Source organism: Erpetoichthys calabaricus, chromosome 12, assembly GCF_900747795.2.
Source record: "Erpetoichthys calabaricus chromosome 12, fErpCal1.3, whole genome shotgun sequence".
NCBI classification, from domain to species: Eukaryota; Metazoa; Chordata; class Cladistia; order Polypteriformes; family Polypteridae; genus Erpetoichthys; species Erpetoichthys calabaricus.
This window is the reverse complement of record NC_041405.2, coordinates 24,445,537-24,462,759: the sequence shown is the minus strand read 5'-3', so window position 1 is coordinate 24,462,759 and position 17,223 is coordinate 24,445,537. Positions and strand designations below refer to the sequence as shown.

Sequence of the window (17,223 nt, the reverse complement as noted above, 5' to 3'; positions counted from 1 at the left end):
ATTTGTGAGCATTTACAGTAGAACCCCAATTTATTATTCCCATATTTAGCTTTTTCACACATTTAATGTTTTTTTACTGCTGTCATTTCTTCATTTGTCTGGTGTGGAACTTGGCCCAGACACAGACAGGCGGACACCGATGGTTCACCCAACACACGTTTATTATACATATTTCTCTATTTACAAGTGTCACACAACCCCAAAACTTCCCCAAAGTCCAGGCCTCTACCAAAATACCTCTCTCTCTTCAGGCCACCTCCTTTCCTCTCCTCCTGAGCTCCTTCCTTCTCTGCTCCTGACTCAAGCCATCGAATGGAGGGAGGAGGACCCTTTTATACACACCCGGATGTACTCCAGGTGCCTCCCGATTAGCTTCCGCCGGCACTCCCAAGTGTGGCGGAAGTACCGGCTGCGCACCCAGAAGCACTCCGGGTGTGGCGGAAGTCCTGAGGATCAGGACTCTCCAGGCATCGGGGTGCCCCCTGGACCACGGGCCCCTATAGGGTTGAGCTTCCAAGCTCAGTTCCCGTGGTCCCCAAAGCCACCAGGGCGGTCACCCCTCTCGTGGTCTGGAGGAGGCGTAATCCCTCCACCGGTCCTTCCGGGCATCCCAGCTGGGTGCCACCCCCAGCCGCTTGCCACACTGGTCAGATTAATTTTGTAACGGATCTAAATCTGATGAGTTTATCCTGAATGTGCCACACATGCACAATATGAATAAAGCAATTTTTTTGGACAGATGCAAACCAAAAGATGACGGTTGCTGCTCTGCTTCACATTATTCCAGTGCAGGACATTTGAGGATTTGTAAGCTTGTGATGGCATGGAACAGAACCAAGAAACGATAGTTCAAATCTATTAGTTTGAGCGCATTTATGACTGCCGGTATTCTGTATACAGAAACCGGTAAACCAAAAGACAGGAGATTGGACTGGTAAGCGTGATGTAAAAGAAAGGGCATTCCAGAGATCCCGTGGACTTCAGACAAGTTGCTCTTACTTCTTATATCACAAAGACCTTTGAGATGCTGGTCCTAAAACAGGCACGACCCCCTGGACGCAGAACATCTGGATCTTCTTCAGTTTGTCTATCAGGTACATAGAGGTGTGGAGGATGTTCCCACCTCCATGCTCCACAGAGCCTACTCCCATTTGGACAAAGCTGGCACCAGAGTCAAGATAATGTTGTTTGATTTTTCCAGTGCTTTTAACGTCATTCTGCCTCATCGACTGCAGAGAAAACTGGAGGCCTTGAATTTTGATGCCCCCTCAGTTTCCTGGATAATGGACTTCCTGACCAACAGACAGCAGTTTGTAAGGCTCAGGGTCAAAACTGTTAGTGTGTAAAATGTGACACCTCAGGGAACTGTCCTGTCTCCCTTGAACTTCACCCTTTACACTTCCAGCACAATACCAGCACTTGCCATCTACAGAAATATTTAGATTACTCCACCATCGTAAGATGAATTAGTAATGGAGATAAGTCAGGGTACAGGAAAGTCATGGAGGTCTTTGTCTTGACTCATCATTAGTAAGACAAAAGAGCTGGTGGTGGACTTCCGACATGACATGCCAATGAGCGTCTGAGACAAGTCACCATCCAGGGAGAGGACAAGGAAGTGGTGTAGAGCTACAAGTACCTGGGGGTTCTCATAAACAACAAACTGGACTGGTCTGACAACACAGTGGCACTGGACGAGAACAGTCAGAGCAGACTGGACTTGCTAAGGATACTGAGATCAATTGATGTGTGCAGTAAACTGCTGGAACTGTTCTACCAGTCCATAGTAGCCACTGTGGTGCTCTACACTGCAGTCTCCTGGGGAAGTAACTTGAGCACAAAAGGCCTGAACAAACTTATCAGAAATGGCTGCCCCGTCACTGGGTGAATCCTGGACACACACTGGAAGCTGTTGTGGAAAAGAGGATGGTGGCAAAACTGGATGCCATCATGAAAAGTCCAATCGATCTCCTCCAAGTGGTTCTCTCTTGCAGCACTTAGGCCACAAGCTCATTCCTACACTATGTGCAATGAAGTGCCTCTGGGGTCTTTCTGCACCCTGCAATCAGGCAATTCCATTCCTTCATCAAATGCACTCATAAAGTTTATTGATTGATTGATTGATTGACTGGCTGTATTATCTGTCCTGTTGTTTTTATGCTTTCGCTGCTGTTTGCATTTGAATTTCCCCATGGGATTAATAAAGCTTTATCTACCCTAATCCAATATAGTTCATCAAGAGCAGTGTAAATCCTTTCAGGAAGGTTTCTGATTTGGTGTCGTTTTATACAAGAAGAACACAGAGATCCACCGTAGTAATTCTCTTCAGAATTTTAAACACTTCAGCCATGTCACCTCTTCATCTCCATTTGGACACCACAACTGTACACAGCAGTCCAAGTGAGGCCTCACTGGTGTGTTATATAACTTGAGCATAACCTCCTATGACTTGTACTCTACACATCGTGATATACAGTGCATCCGGAATACTTATGTACATGTGTTTTCTCAATTTTTTTACTCTTAATAAATTTGCAAAAATCTCAAGTAAACTTTTTTCACGTTGTCATTATGGGGTGTTGTGTGTAGAATTCTGAGGAAAAAAATGAATTTAATCCATTTTGGAATGAGGCTGTAACATAACAAAATGTGGAAAAAGTGATGCGCTGTGAATACTTTCCGGATGCACATAGATTATTATTGTTCTCTTGTGTATCCTTTTTTGCCTTGTTTTCTCTCCAATGCTTTCGTGTCTGTTTTTGACGTTCTGCTCTTTCTTCTTCGCTTAGTTGTTCACGTGCCATATAGAACACATAACATTTTTAAGAGCTGGGAGCACATGAAGTGTGTCTGCCAAAAGCATTCCAACAACTGCGAAGTTAGATGTCCATGAACTTGGTTTAAATTGTTTCTAAGTAGGGTGTGACGCGCAAAAGCCACCATCTCACGGGTCTTGCTTCCTAAGGTTGTAATGTCTAGTCTCGCGTGACGTCAAAGTGTCTCTCCGAGATGATCACGTCTTGACCCAAGATTTTTTTATATAATAGATAGATATAATTATCCCTGAGGGACACCACTTTTTATACCTGAAAAACATTCCCCTCAATAAATGATTCCTTTGTTAGAGCCCATTTTGTACTCGATTACACACTGCACCTTGAATTCTCAGTTATCCCCTCATGCAAAACCTTATTATGAAGATCAAGCTAAATAATATCATATGTTCCTCGATTATCCGATGCTTTAGTTGCGTCTTCATAGAATCCCAGCATACTGTATTATTGAAACACAGCCTTCCCCCACCTGAACCCATGTTGAATATTTGCTAATAGTTGACTATTAGCCACTGTTTGTATATGTTGTGACGGATGGCCAGGGCCCATGCCTGGCCGGGACGCCCCCTTCACCAAATCTGCCAGGGGGACAAGGGTGGGAAGCCCAGTATCACCCGCTGGATGCTAGATGGCAGCTTCCCTGGGTTGCAGCAGTGCCTCATACTCTCCCAGGGCTTCATGGGGGTTGGAGTTCTGTGCCGCTTTGTGGGGTTCTGCAGGTGCCGCCAGGGGGTTGTGCAACAGGAGCGGCTGTCCCCTTTTGGACACTGGTTTTGTCTTACCCGGGAAGTGCAGCCAGATATCAGCAATCAAACACATGGAGCACTTTAGGGTGCCTGATAAAAGGGAGCCAGCGACCACTACTCAGTGGCCAGAGTCGGGTGGAAGGAGGACAAAGCTGTGGAGGTGGTGGTGAAAGAGATAGGAGTGTGGTGACTCAGTGTTTAGTGCTTGGGACTTTGTTGTGGCTGGAGAGATTGCGGGGAAGATGTGCCCTCCAGCTAAAGAAAAATAAAAGTCTTTATTTTATACGTGCCTCCCGTGTCAAGTGTGTGCCGGGTCTGGCACAATATAGCGCCTTTCTTACAATGTATACAGTAAATATGCATTGATCAGCTTCAATATTAAAATCTCTGACATTGACAGGTGTAAACTGAAAGGTCACTTCATTGTCAGGTGAAGTGAATAACATTGATTATCTCATGACAATGGCTCCTGTCAAGACAGCAAGTGAACAGTCAGTTCTTGATGGGGATGTGTTGGAAGCAGGAAAATAGGCATGTTCAAGGATCTGAGCAACTTTCGTCAAGGTCCAAAATGTGATGGCTAGATGACTGAGTCAGAGCATCTCCAAAATGGCAGGTCTTTGTCGGGAGTTCCCGGTATGCAGTAGTTAGTTCCTACTAAAAGTGATCCAATGAAGGACAACTGTTGAACTGACAACAGGGTCATGACCACCCAAGATTCATTGATCCATGTAGGAGAGGAGGATAACCCGACCCCACAGAAGAGTTACTATAGCACTGATCGCTGAAGAGCTGAATGCTGGCCATCAGAGGAAAGTGTCAGAATACAGCTTGCTGTGTTTGGGGTCGTGTAGCTGAAAATCAGTCAGAGTGCCCATGCTGACCCCTGTCCACTGCTAAATGTGAGTGTCATAACTAGACCAGGGAGCAATGGAAGAAGGTGGCATTTTCTGATGAATCACGTTTTCTTTTAGATCATGTGGATGGTCAGGTGCATGTGTATCATTTATCTGTGTGCTGGTGCATCATTTACACTGCCCTGGCCATTTCATGCTCTGGGCAATGTTCTTTTGGGTAACCTTGGGTCCTGGCATTCATATAGATGTAACTTTGACACATACCACCTACCTAAAGATGGTTGCAGACCACATACAGTCCCTTCATGGCAACAGCATTCCTGGACTGCAGTGGAATCTTTCAGCAGGATAATGTGCCCTGCCATATCGCAATAACTGTTCACAAATGGTTTGAGGAACATGATAAAGAGCTCATCTGTGGGATATCCTGCTAACATCTTTGGTGCCAGATACCACAGAACACCTTTAGAGGTCTTGTGGTGTCCATGCCTTGATGGATCAGAGTTGTTTTGGCAGGCCCTGGAGGGGGGGCTAGACCATATTAGACTGGTGGTTTTAAGGTTGTGACTGATCATTGTAAAAATCTGAAATCATAGGGTGAGTAGCAACTAAGTAAGCAAACTGAACTGTTTCCTTTGAGACTGAGACTATGTATCCAACTAAGTAGCAACCCATGCAGAACTAGATTCCAACCCTTATACCTTAAAACTCATTTTCATCACAGACCTCCCTCCCGCCCCACCACCATCCTTGTAAGAGTTCAAAGGTGACCCACTAGAGTATACCTATTTCCTTGGCCAGTGCCAATCCTTGGGGGTATGTGATAGGTGCCAACTTCTTTTCCTTGAGTTTTTCAATTGTTTCCTTCTCATCCCTCAGATCCAGTTTGGTGCCAACCAGAATGATGGGAGTGCTAGGACAATGGTGTCGCACCTCAGGGTACCACTGCAAATGGAGAAGAAGGAAAACGAAGTCACAAGATGGACATTAAAAAACATCTGGTGATATTTCAGTCATTAATACACAAGCTGGAAAACCAGGAAATATTCTGAAGAGTCCATCAGCGATGGACAGCCTTGACGTCCAGTTTTATCAAATATCGTTTAGACATTGTCAAATATTGTATCATTGTTTGCAGTGTTTCTTGTGGACTGCATTGCTTGCTAGCAAAGACATAAATGTATTTTGCATTTTTTATTCCAGTAAGGTACGTGCTGTGTTGTGATGCTGTATTGTGATCATTTTATTTTGAACAGTTTAAAAAGTAATCTACATGAATCGTTCCAGCTCAGGCCTTTCACCTGGCAGACATTGTATATGACCCTCACATTACAGTATATGGTGAGGGCGCTTATCTTAGATGGTAGCCCCTTATAAATGTATTGGATCATCAAGCCGCCAGGTTCTTGCAGGTAAACTCCACTCCCATGGTTGATTACTGGATCGCGGCTTGATATTGGTTTCCTTTACAGAAAATAATTAATGACAAATATGATGACGATCAATTTCAATTTTTTTGACATGGTTCCTCCAAATTGATCCATTTCCAAAGCAAACCCCTGTCAGTTTGTCTCACTGTACCATTGTCACGATTTTAGTGGAGAAAGTCTGGTCCATCTGATTGAGTCTGTTCTTGCCATACCTCACACCAAAGTGAGAGGAAAGAGAATAAGATGGGGATAGAACTTGGTAACACAAAAATTATATAGTGAGTCATGGTGGGGTAAATAAACATGCATAAATATGCATCCGGCGCCGCCGTGAGTGGCAGCCTTTTCAGCAGCTCCGTGTATGACTGTATATGTATGTGTACTTTTCTACTTTTATTTTTCTATTTTTATTTATTGATCATTCCTATCACTTTATTTTATGTGGATTTGTTCACTGGACACACTTACTTTTACAACGTGGGCATGGATTTTAACACGCCGAGACTCGCCTATTCAAGTACTCAACTTCGGGCGCTGAGAACAAATGCCAGTGCCGGTGTGGTTCCCTATTTACCCGACGAGGTAAGAAGGCGGTATCGTGGCAGCAGAGCCGGCACTAAGCTAAATAAGAAGCGGCTTGCGAGAAAGTGGCGTTTCAAGCCTTCGGTGCCTTCTGTGATTCTGGGGAATGTAAACTCAATCTCAAATAAGATCGACGAACTGGCTGCGCTGGTGAAAAATGTCAGAACTTACAGAGAATGCAGTTTGTTGTGTTTCTGCGAAACGTGGCTAAATAACACCATCCCAGATGCCAACGTGGAGCTACCCGGGTTTAGCACAGTTAGAGCGGACAGAGATGCAAGTACCTGTGGTAAGCACAAAGGAGGAGGACTCGCTCTCTATGTTAATACACGGTGGTGTCACTCTGGACATGTTAACGTCAAAATCTCCACTTGCTGCAGGGATATCGAACTGTTGGCCGTAAGTTTACGTCCCTACTATTTGCCCAGAGAGTTTGGACATGTCATTGTTGTTATTGTATACATTCCTCCTCGGGCAGACGTGGAGTCAGCGAGTGACATCATCCATTCCGCTGTTGCTAAGTTACAAACGCAGCACCCCGAGGCACTTGTGCTAATCGCTGGAGACTTTAACCATGTGACGCTGGACAAAACATTGCCTGCATTCTCCCAGTATGTGGACTGTAACACCCGGGGAAATAAGACTATTGATTTACTGTATGCAAACGTTAAAGACGCATACAGCGCCACCCCGCTGCCTGCGCTTGGGAAAGGAGATCATAACCTGGTTCAGCTTCAGCCACACTATAAACCAAAAGTTAGAGTCCTACCTGTAACCACACGATCATTCAGGAAGTGGACCCCGGAGGCTGAGAATACTCTGAGAGAACTTTTTGGAACCACAGACTGGGATATCCTGCAGGGATCTCATAATGAGAACATTGAGGAAGTTGTTGACTGCACTACTGACTACATCAACTTCTGTATGGACATTGTAGTTCCAGTAAGAACAGTACGCTGCTATGCTAACAACAAGCCATGGATTACAAGTGACATCAAGGGCCTTTTGAATCAGAAGAAAAGGGCTTTTAAAGACGGTGATCAGCATGAGCTCAAGCGCGTGCAGAAGGAACTCCGAGTCCAACTCAGGGCGGCGAAGGAGCAGTACAGGAGAAAGCTGGAGCAGAAGTTGCAGAATAACAGCATGAAGGAAGTGTGGGATGGGATGAAGATCATCACTGGCTGCAGCTCGAAGCGGGGTACCACCATTGAGAGAGACTTGAAGAGAGCAAACCAAATGAACAACTTTTTTAACAGGTTTGACCACCCTAACCCACTCTCACTCTCACCTCGGAGTACTGCACCCTCCACACATCCTTCTGCTGATGACAGCATAGGAAAAACATCCCCACCCATAATAACAACAGCGCAAGTGAGCAGAGAGCTGAGGAGACTTCGTGCCAGCAAAGCAGCGGGTCCAGATGGAGTATCGCCACGACTGCTGAAGGTCTGTGCATCGGAGCTGGGGGGTCCTCTACAGCGCATCTTCAACCTGAGCCTGGAACAGGGGAAAGTCCCGAGGCTTTGGAAAACATCTTGTATCACCCCCAGTCCCAAAGGTATCACGTCCTAGTGAGCTGAATGACTTTCGGCCTGTTGCTCTGACATCACATGTGATGAAGACCATGGAGAGGCTGCTGCTTCACCACCTTAGGCCACAGGTTCAACATGCCCTTGACCCTCTGCAGTTTGCATATCAGGAGAAGGTGGGAGCGGAAGATGCCATCATCTATATGCTACACCGATCCCTCTCTCACTTGGACAGAGGCAGTGGTGCTGTAAGAATTATGTTTCTAGACGTCTCTAGCGCCTTCAACACAATCCAACCTCTGCTCCTTAGGGACAAGCTGACAGAGATGGGATTAGATTCATACCTAGTGGCATGGATCGTGGACTATCTTAAAGACAGACCTCAGTATGTGCGTCTTGGGAACTGCACGTCTGACATTGTGGTCAGCAACACAGGAGCGCCACAAGGGACTGTACTTTCTCCGGTCCTGTTCAGCCTATATACATCGGACTTCCAATACAACTCGGAGTCCTGCCATGTGCAAAAGTTCGCTGATGACACTGCTATCGTGGGCTGTATCAGGAATGGGCTGGAGGAGGAGTATAGGGACCTAATCAATGACTTTGTTAAATGGTCCGACTCAAACCACCTACACCTGAACACCAGCAAAACCAAGGAGCTGGTGGTGGATTTTAGGAGGCCCAGACCCCTCATAGACCCAGTGATCATCAAAGGTGACTGTGTGCAGATGGTGCAGACCTATAAATATCTGGGAGTGCAGCTGGATGATAAATTAGACTGGACTGCCAATACTGATGCGCTGTGCAAGAAAGGACAAAGCCGGTTATACTTCCTTAGAAGGCTGGCTTCCTTCAACATCTGCAATAAGATGCTGCAGATGTTCTATCAAACAGTTGTGGCGAGCGCCCTCTTCTACGCAGTGGTGTGCTGGGGAGGCAGCATTAAGAGGAAAGACGCCTCACGCCTGGACAAACTGGTGAGGAAGGCAGGCTCTATTGTTGGCATGGAGCTGGACAGTTTAACATCTGTGGCAGAGCGAAGGGCGCTCAGCAGGCTCCTATCAATTATGGAGAATCCACTGCATCCACTAAATAATGTCATCTCCAGACAGAAGAGCAGCTTCAGCGACAGACTGCTGTCACTGTCCTGCTCCACAGACAGATTGAGGAGATCGTTCCTCCCCCAAACTATGCGACTCTTTAATTCCACCAGGGGGGGTAAAACGTTAATATTTAACATTATACATAGTTATTGTCTGTTTTTTTCACCTGTATTATTATCATTCTTTAATTTAATATTATTTATTGTATCAGTATGCTGCTGCTGAAGAATGTGAATTTCCCATCGGGATTAATAAAGTATCTATCTATCTATCTATCTATCTATCTATCTATCTATCTATCTATCTATCTATCTATCTATCTATCTATCTATCTATCTATCTATCTATCTATCTAAACCTAAAAATAAAACCAATTAAACCATTTCCACTTGGCAATTCAAATAAAAGGTGTCACTCATGTGTGTCTGTAGATCACCCCCCTAACTCATCGTGGGCTAATCAGTCCCACTCCAAGACTAGAGTGGGTGATGTCTTTAACGGTATCACCTCTTTCTGTTCTGACAGCCAGAAGAAGATGCCCACTGAGATAATTTGACTTCGCCCATTCTGGACAGAGAAGTCTATAGGCGAGATGATCAAGGAAGGGGGCGTTTCATTCCGGACTGACACTTGAAGGAGACGGAGCTCCAAACCAGACCTGATCACTATCCTTACCAGCAGTGGGCTATTTGTTTTGTTATAGCACCATGGTGCACCAGTTTTGTTTAAGACCCTTTGTTATTATGTAACAGGGTGACCTGGCTGCCCGACATTTCTTCAGACCAATTGTCATACCTTGTACGACCGCAGAGGTCAATGGCAAACAAATTTGCTCACAGCCATTTTAACTTTCAATGAGTTTTATAACTATGGCTAATTATTTATGTTAAGTTATAATTCCAAGTTGAAGCTGTGCGTAGAACAACCAAATGCATCCCAGGACTTAAAAACATGAACTCTGACAGACTCAGGGAGTTAAACCTGTTCGGTTTCAAGCAGAGCAGTCTGCGTGGAGACCTTATCTAGGTCTTCAAAATTCTCAAAGGCATCGATAAAGCAGATCAAGCAGAATTCATTCAACTTAATGGTGAATCATGGACTCGAGGACATCAGTGGAAGTGCATTTAGGACTGAAGCCAGGAAGCACTTCCTTATGCAAACAGTTATGGGAATCTGGAATAAGCAACATAGAGTTGACGCTGAAAACTTGACAACCTTTAAGAAGAATCTGGATGAGACCTTGGGATATCCTGGCTATTGAATAAACAAAGAAGCTTGATAGACTGAATGGTTTCCTCTGTTTTGTCAAGTTTTATGTGTTCTTGTATGTTCGAGACTACTGGAGTAAACAAATCGTTCACAAAACCACATAAGCCAATGTATCGGCACATAAGCCAATGTATCGGCTCTTGAGGGAGGCATCTTCATTTCACTTTGTGTAGAAACGCTCACTGCAAATGGCTGTTTTGCTCGTTTCATTTTCACAAAAATATTCTGTAGGTGAGTTTTTCAATATAACTATTGAAAATAAAAACAAACTGATGTTGCATATCAGATCTGTGTAAGTCACCTGATTATTCATTTTTCTACTAAGGGACTCTGCCCCCTGCTCACTTCACTCACCAACCCCCGTGCGGACCCTATGCGCTAGTCACTTCCCGGATCTGACGTTTGTGACGAATTGTGATATGCTTTTGGATAAACACGAATATCGACTTTGATGTCTCCGTCTTTCGAAACTATTGTCGCTGACAATTCGTCACATGTTGGTTTATTATATATGCGAGCATGATCTTTCGGATTCATACAGAAATCCAAGAAAACTTCTTTGTGTTTTTCAGATAAATTTTGTGTAAAATGCACTACTTTTGGACATATAGATTTGTATCCATTATTGGCTGTAGAATTTCTAATACGTCCGATCGTTTAACTCTTTCGATTCTATGTTGCATCGCTTCTCCGTGATGATAAATATACACCTGACCGAATTGTGATTTCTTTGAAATTAAACTTGTAGTAGCTCTGTCATATCACCTATGTCCATATATTCGATCTCTTTTCACTGTTCCGTTATTTCACAGAGTAATAATTTCCGTTTGTTAGTGCTAATGTGATCTTTACTATCAGTTTTTTGAGACTTTCGAATTTTAGTACTTTCATAATCTCTAACCTGCTCTGCATGTGTATCGCACCAACGTTTTTGAACCTCTTTGTGATGTTCTACTTTGTCTTCTACTCTTCGTCTTTTCTTCTTCTACTGTTTGTCTTTTATTTCCGCCTCCACTTGGACCTGTTAGGTTTTCAGTTCACCTCTTGGCACAAAGTCTCGTCTCACGGGATGTGAAATTATCCCTCTGAAAAAGTCTCGTCTCGTCTCTCTGGAAAAGTCTCATCTCGTCCCAAGATATTTTTATATAATAGAGAGCTATCCAAAACAGATTTAAATGTATTATTATTTCTCAAATGGGGAGAATGCATATTGAACACACAATTAAAGAGATAAAAATTCATTTTTCTTCTCACTGTCACAAAGGTTGCAAGCTGAATACACATTAATCAAGTTTAAAAGCTACAAGGAAAGGTGTTGAGATTTCATGAAACAAATTTGAATTGATGAGTTATTTTTTTTTCTAGTAGTCATCAAAGATTAATGTTAAATAATCATGAAACAAAAGTGGATTATTTTTCTCATAGTACCATGAAACAAGCACTGAGCTCATTTTGAAAAAGAAATTCAAATAAGCTGATTAAGTATTTTGTAGATGTTGACTTCAAATAAGACCACTATAAAAGAAAACTGCAAAAAAAAAAAAATCTAAGCAAGTGAAAAGTGTTTATATCATGACATTAAATCTTATTTTCCTTAATGTAAGAATTATGGACTTATCAAAAAAAATGTATTCACGCTTATTTTAAGAAATCTTGTCAAGTAAATTTTGCTTACCCCATTGTCAGATAGTTTTGCTAAATTAATGCCAAACGACCCCCATTTTCATTTTTTTTTATCTAGTTTTGGATATAGCGGGTTGGATAATGGATGGATGGATAGTGTTTGTATATGCATTTTTTGTAGTGATCTTATTAGAGCAGTGCTTTTCAACCAGTGTGCCAGGGCACAGTGATGTGCCATGAGAAGTACCAAGATGTGCCATGGCAATACTAGTGTAGTGCAGGTGGTTGAGACCTGTCTGAGGGGGACAGGCCTACCTGAAGAAGCCGACATAAAAGCAGCTCCATGATTACTATGTGGCAGACACAACACTTGTACTACTTTGGATGCGTCTCCAGGCTGCTAGAGTCCATCTGCTTGGGTGTGTGGTCTCCAGTGAGTCTCACAGGGCTAGTGGATAGTGGACATATGAGGCAGAAAGGGGCAGGTAAAGGGACGAGACAGCTGGGAGATGCCACCAAGTGCTCATTAAGTGCCATGTCTGCGAATGCTAATCTCGAAGCTACTTTTTTAACCAGCCTCTCCGATAGTCCCATCCCTTTGGACACTCGAACGCATGTTTGAAAATATAAGGTGTTTGTGGTTAGTAGAACAATAGTGTGCCATGGGATGTGTTTGGTTACAGAAAAAAAATGTTGGGAAACACTGCATTAGAGGATGTACACCTAAGGCCGACGATATACTTGACGCTACACTATGCGTGCGCATGAGGACACTGCTGCTACGCAAGCAGTAAACTGTCTATACTTGCACACATACTTTATGTAAATCTGGAGGATTCCAACAGGTGGCAGTGTGAGAAATTATCACGGTGAGAAAACAACGTCCAGTTTTGCTGTGTTGTGGGAACAAAAACATAAACATTAAAAATTCTTTGCATTCTAATGGTGTTGGGAAGGTGCAAAAAAATAAAAAATAACCCAACCATTCGTATAATTCTTTCAAAAATGGTCACATCCTCACTCTGTATGCCTTAGTTAAGCTTACACTAAGCATTTACACGGGTGGTGACATACCTTAGGATTCTATGATAATGATTATTTTATTAATGTAATGTTCAAATGAGAAATACATTTTAATGGAAATGGAAACATTTGCTGTGTTGTATTATATGCCCATTGTTAAATGTATGGCTTTGTCACTGAAATATTTCTATACTTACGTCCCTGTATGGTACTATTTTTCTCATTTGGAGGCTCAGATTAAAAAATCCTTGGTTTAAAGCGATGTATGCAGTACATTAATCCAAACAAACACATGCCAGTGTTGATTTAACACGAAGAAGTGGAGTTCAAGTTCAGGCTTAAAACTAATAGCATCTATAACATGTCTGTCTGGAAATATTTCCTAATTTAAGACTTTTTGTCATTGCCCCACAGGGTAGCTTTAGGAAAAAATATGCAAATATTTTTTATTTTATTTTGTGATCATTATTTTTTTTAGAAAAAAAAACATTTCATTGCGACATAATTATGCATTTATTTTATATAGCAGCTATTAAAATATGTATTATACCACTTTATATAATACTACAAAAAATAGTATAAAACATTGAACTTAAAAGTAATCTCTTAAATATATAAAATGCTAAGCCTCAGAGGATCTATTGATTCCAACAGGATAAAAAAGTGAATTCATTTCTTGAATCCCTAGATGGTGCTAAATGTTAAACAGAAATATCGATACTGACATTTCCCAAACGGTTTCTGCTGGTGACTCGTAGATCTTTAATGAGATCTGAAGCAGAACTTAAACGGTTTGTGGATAATAAATTAAAGTAAAAATCATTAAGAGTCTAATGATACTGAAAAATGTCTGATTATTATTCAGCTCTCTCTTTGCTCGGCTCCCTGATGGACTTGACCGTGGTGGGCTTTTCTTGTGTCATTTGCATGTTCAGTTGAACTTCCACCCACAGTCCAAAGACGTAGTGGTGGGCTCATCTGAAGTCTCAGATTTGCTAGAATATGTGAGCACACTGTGATGGACAGTTCAGAGAAGGCTCTAATAATAATTACCATTTTTGTAAACTGTTCATTTTTCTCTGAAAACAGTTCATTAATTTAAATTACTCAGACAATGAAAAATTAATGGAACATGAGGATTTACTCGTTTCTTCCAATCAACGTAATCTAAAATCCATCAAAAACCAATTAATGTACTTCTTTGGAATTATTTTTCTGAAATGAATGGCTGTTGAAAATTAACATTTGTAAATGAGTGTTGAAAGTCTTAAACAACTACTTTATATTATAATTAGGTTTTGTTAAATAAACAGTGAGAGCATGATGGTGTAGTGGTGCTCTAAACACTGTGGCCAGTAGGGGGCAAGTCCTGGGTGTTTGCTGATCAAATACCTTCACAGGTCATCCATAAACACAAGCACAGGCACAATTCTTCTTTTTCTCTCTTTCTTCCTCTCCTTTCACTCCTCCATCCTTTCCCAACTCTGACTCTCCTGTACTGAAGTAAAGCTGCTTCCTTTATCTAGGACCTGGGATTACTTCCGGTGGCACAATGCTGTCCCTTGGAAGAACTTCTGAGTTAGGTGGCACCCATGGAACCTAACAGGGCTGCCCCATGGGACTACAGATCCCAACATGAACTGTGGGTATCCATTGAGGTACCATAACCCAGGGAAGCTTCCATCTTGCATTTCAGGGGAGTAAATGACCAGAGTGAGTTGCCCCCCTGTTTCTCTTCCATTGTACTGGCATCCTTTATCAAGTCCTTCCAGGATGCCAGCATATCCGATCATTTGTAATTCTTGGCTGTGGCAGGAACCACCTGGCCTAATTGATGGGCCAGCCTCCCATCCAGGTAGGACAGGAATCTTGAACCAGCCTAGCTGGGGCACCAACCCATGTGTGCCATCCATAACAACTCTAAAAAATCAAGGTGCCATAGAAGAACCATTTTTGGTTCCCAAAAGAACCATCCACAAGAATTTATTTATTTACATTTATAATAACTTCCACAAATCGCAATGAATAGATAATAGCAGATTTGTAACATACCAAAGGCTTCCTAATTTTACAAGACCTCTAGCTGTGTACAATGATTCAGGCAAGTTCAGGTGGTCTTGATGTGTCAGTCATCCACCAGGCAGCCTACTATACCTTAAAGATTTCTGTTTTATCCGTATATTAGCAACCTCTTCAAAGCTCAAAGAAGCAATATCTCATACAAAGAGCCCATCCTATAATGAAATGGTACTTTGCCAAGCAATGGCTCTTTGCAACCCCTTAAAGAAGTATTATTTTCAGAGTGTAGGGCCCTTTCTGTGGTGTTTTAGAACATTCTCCCTGTGTCCTTGTGGGATAACTGGCAATTCCAACATGACCCGACATAAATAAATGAATGGAATCCACGATGGATTGGCTTTCTGTCAATGACGGAGTCGTGTCCTGGGCCCAAAGATGGTTAGTTTTAGGAGACTTCCTAAGCAGCAAATACAGAGAGATGGGGTCAGGTTCAAACCAGGCCTGGAGCTGCAGTATTAACTACTGTGCCATTACATTGCCCTCCATGATTTTGTACGCTACCTCATTACGGTCCCTTTATGAAATTTGATTTTATTAATGTGTTGTATAGAAAGTCAAGATCAAATCTCATCTTATGTTGTGATTCAGAGAAACCTACTTAGCTGCCTGTGCTGTATTTGTAAAATTATGCACCGTATATGCCAGTCATTAGTGCTAATAAGTTTCTACCATTGCTGCCTGGACTGCGGCTTGGACTTTGGAAAGCATACAGCACAAGACGGAATAGTAAAATTGTGAAAAATGAGACTTTATTATTCATGTAAAGTGCATTGGGTTTGTTGTCACCATTAAAATTGCTATGGAAAAAACAGATTAATAGGGTGGTGGTTTGGCTAGAATTTATATATTTTTATCCTCCCACAGGTTTTTAATTGACTTTTTTCTTATGATTGTTATGCCATTGCTAGGTAAGATCAACCAGAAGTGTGTGCTGCAGAACATCACAAGGTCAGGTAAAAGAATCAGCATTGTGTGCTTCATGGTTGTCCAAGATTGTGGATTCAACCTAAAAAACCTGACAAAAGTTCTGTGTTCGAATTCCTTTTTTGTGTTCTGACAAGTGTTGGATTGGTACTAAAATTTTGACTTTGGTATTGATGCCATCTTTGGGACCTCAGTACGGGTACCAAAATGGCACTGATTCAATTAGTGGATGACTATACCATTCTTTCTTTCTCACGACTATTTTGTTCCTCTATCCCACAAACACGCACGCCTCCCTCTACCACCGCATAATCACGTACCTCCTTTCTATGCCACACTTTGCACATCACTTATGGTTGGTTCTGGTGGGGTCCCTCTTGGAGTCTCCACCACAGTTATATAATTACATACAGTACATTCAAAGACCAGACAGTCATCAAGTGTGATGTAATATGTACCATATAGTCAACTGATTCAATCGATCCGATTGTACAAGTTGTGGTGGACGGCCGGGAACGAGCCTATCCATAGCGTTACCTCCCCCGGAGCTCTAGATGGCAGCCCCCCTGGGTTGCAGCGGTGTCTAGGACTCCCGCAGGGCTTCTTGGGAGTTGGAGTTTGGTGCAGCCCTGTTGGTATCTATGGGCGCCACCAAAGGGGTGCTACAATTACTGCTGAGCCCTACAGAGCAGCTCGTCCGCCACATCCAGAAGTGCTGTTGGAAAAAGGTCATCAAGCACCTGGAGCACTTCAGGGTCCGTTATAAAAGGAGCCAGCAGACACTACTTCAGGAGCCAGAGTCAGGAAGAGGGAGATGAAGCTTGCCAGGAGATGTGGAGAAGATAAGGAAAAGAAAAAGAAGGAAAGACTTTTGTGTTGTGCTTGGGACTGTGTTGAGCTTGTGGGAACGGGGAAGGCATTGCCCACTAGGTAAAAAGAAAATAAAAACACGTCTGTGCTTGAACTTGTGTCCTACGCCTGTCTGTGTTGGGGTTAGCCTTTACAAAGTTAACAACTCAATTCAAAAACTAGCATTTACTTCTGGTAGCAAAATTAACGAAATGTCAGGACCGTACCATTTCAGAAATTGGGTTTTTCCATACTTCTTCAATACCGGTGTAATACACAAACCTAGTCCTGACTATAATTTTTGTCTTACATCTCGGATCTGGTTATGTGAACCTTTGATTTCGGATCACATTGCTCTACTAAAAGTTGTTTATT

General features: G+C 42.6%; 1 protein-coding gene across 1 annotated transcript in view; it reads right to left on the bottom strand.

Moving 5' to 3' along the window:
- Positions 1 to 17,223, bottom strand: part of rac2 (Rac family small GTPase 2) — a 105,842-nt gene that overhangs the window by 26,672 nt on the left and 61,947 nt on the right. The window contains exon 5 of the mRNA XM_028815240.2: positions 5,223 to 5,382. Coding sequence (XP_028671073.1) covers positions 5,223 to 5,382 — 160 coding nt within the window. The remainder of the gene's footprint in view (positions 1 to 5,222; positions 5,383 to 17,223) is intronic.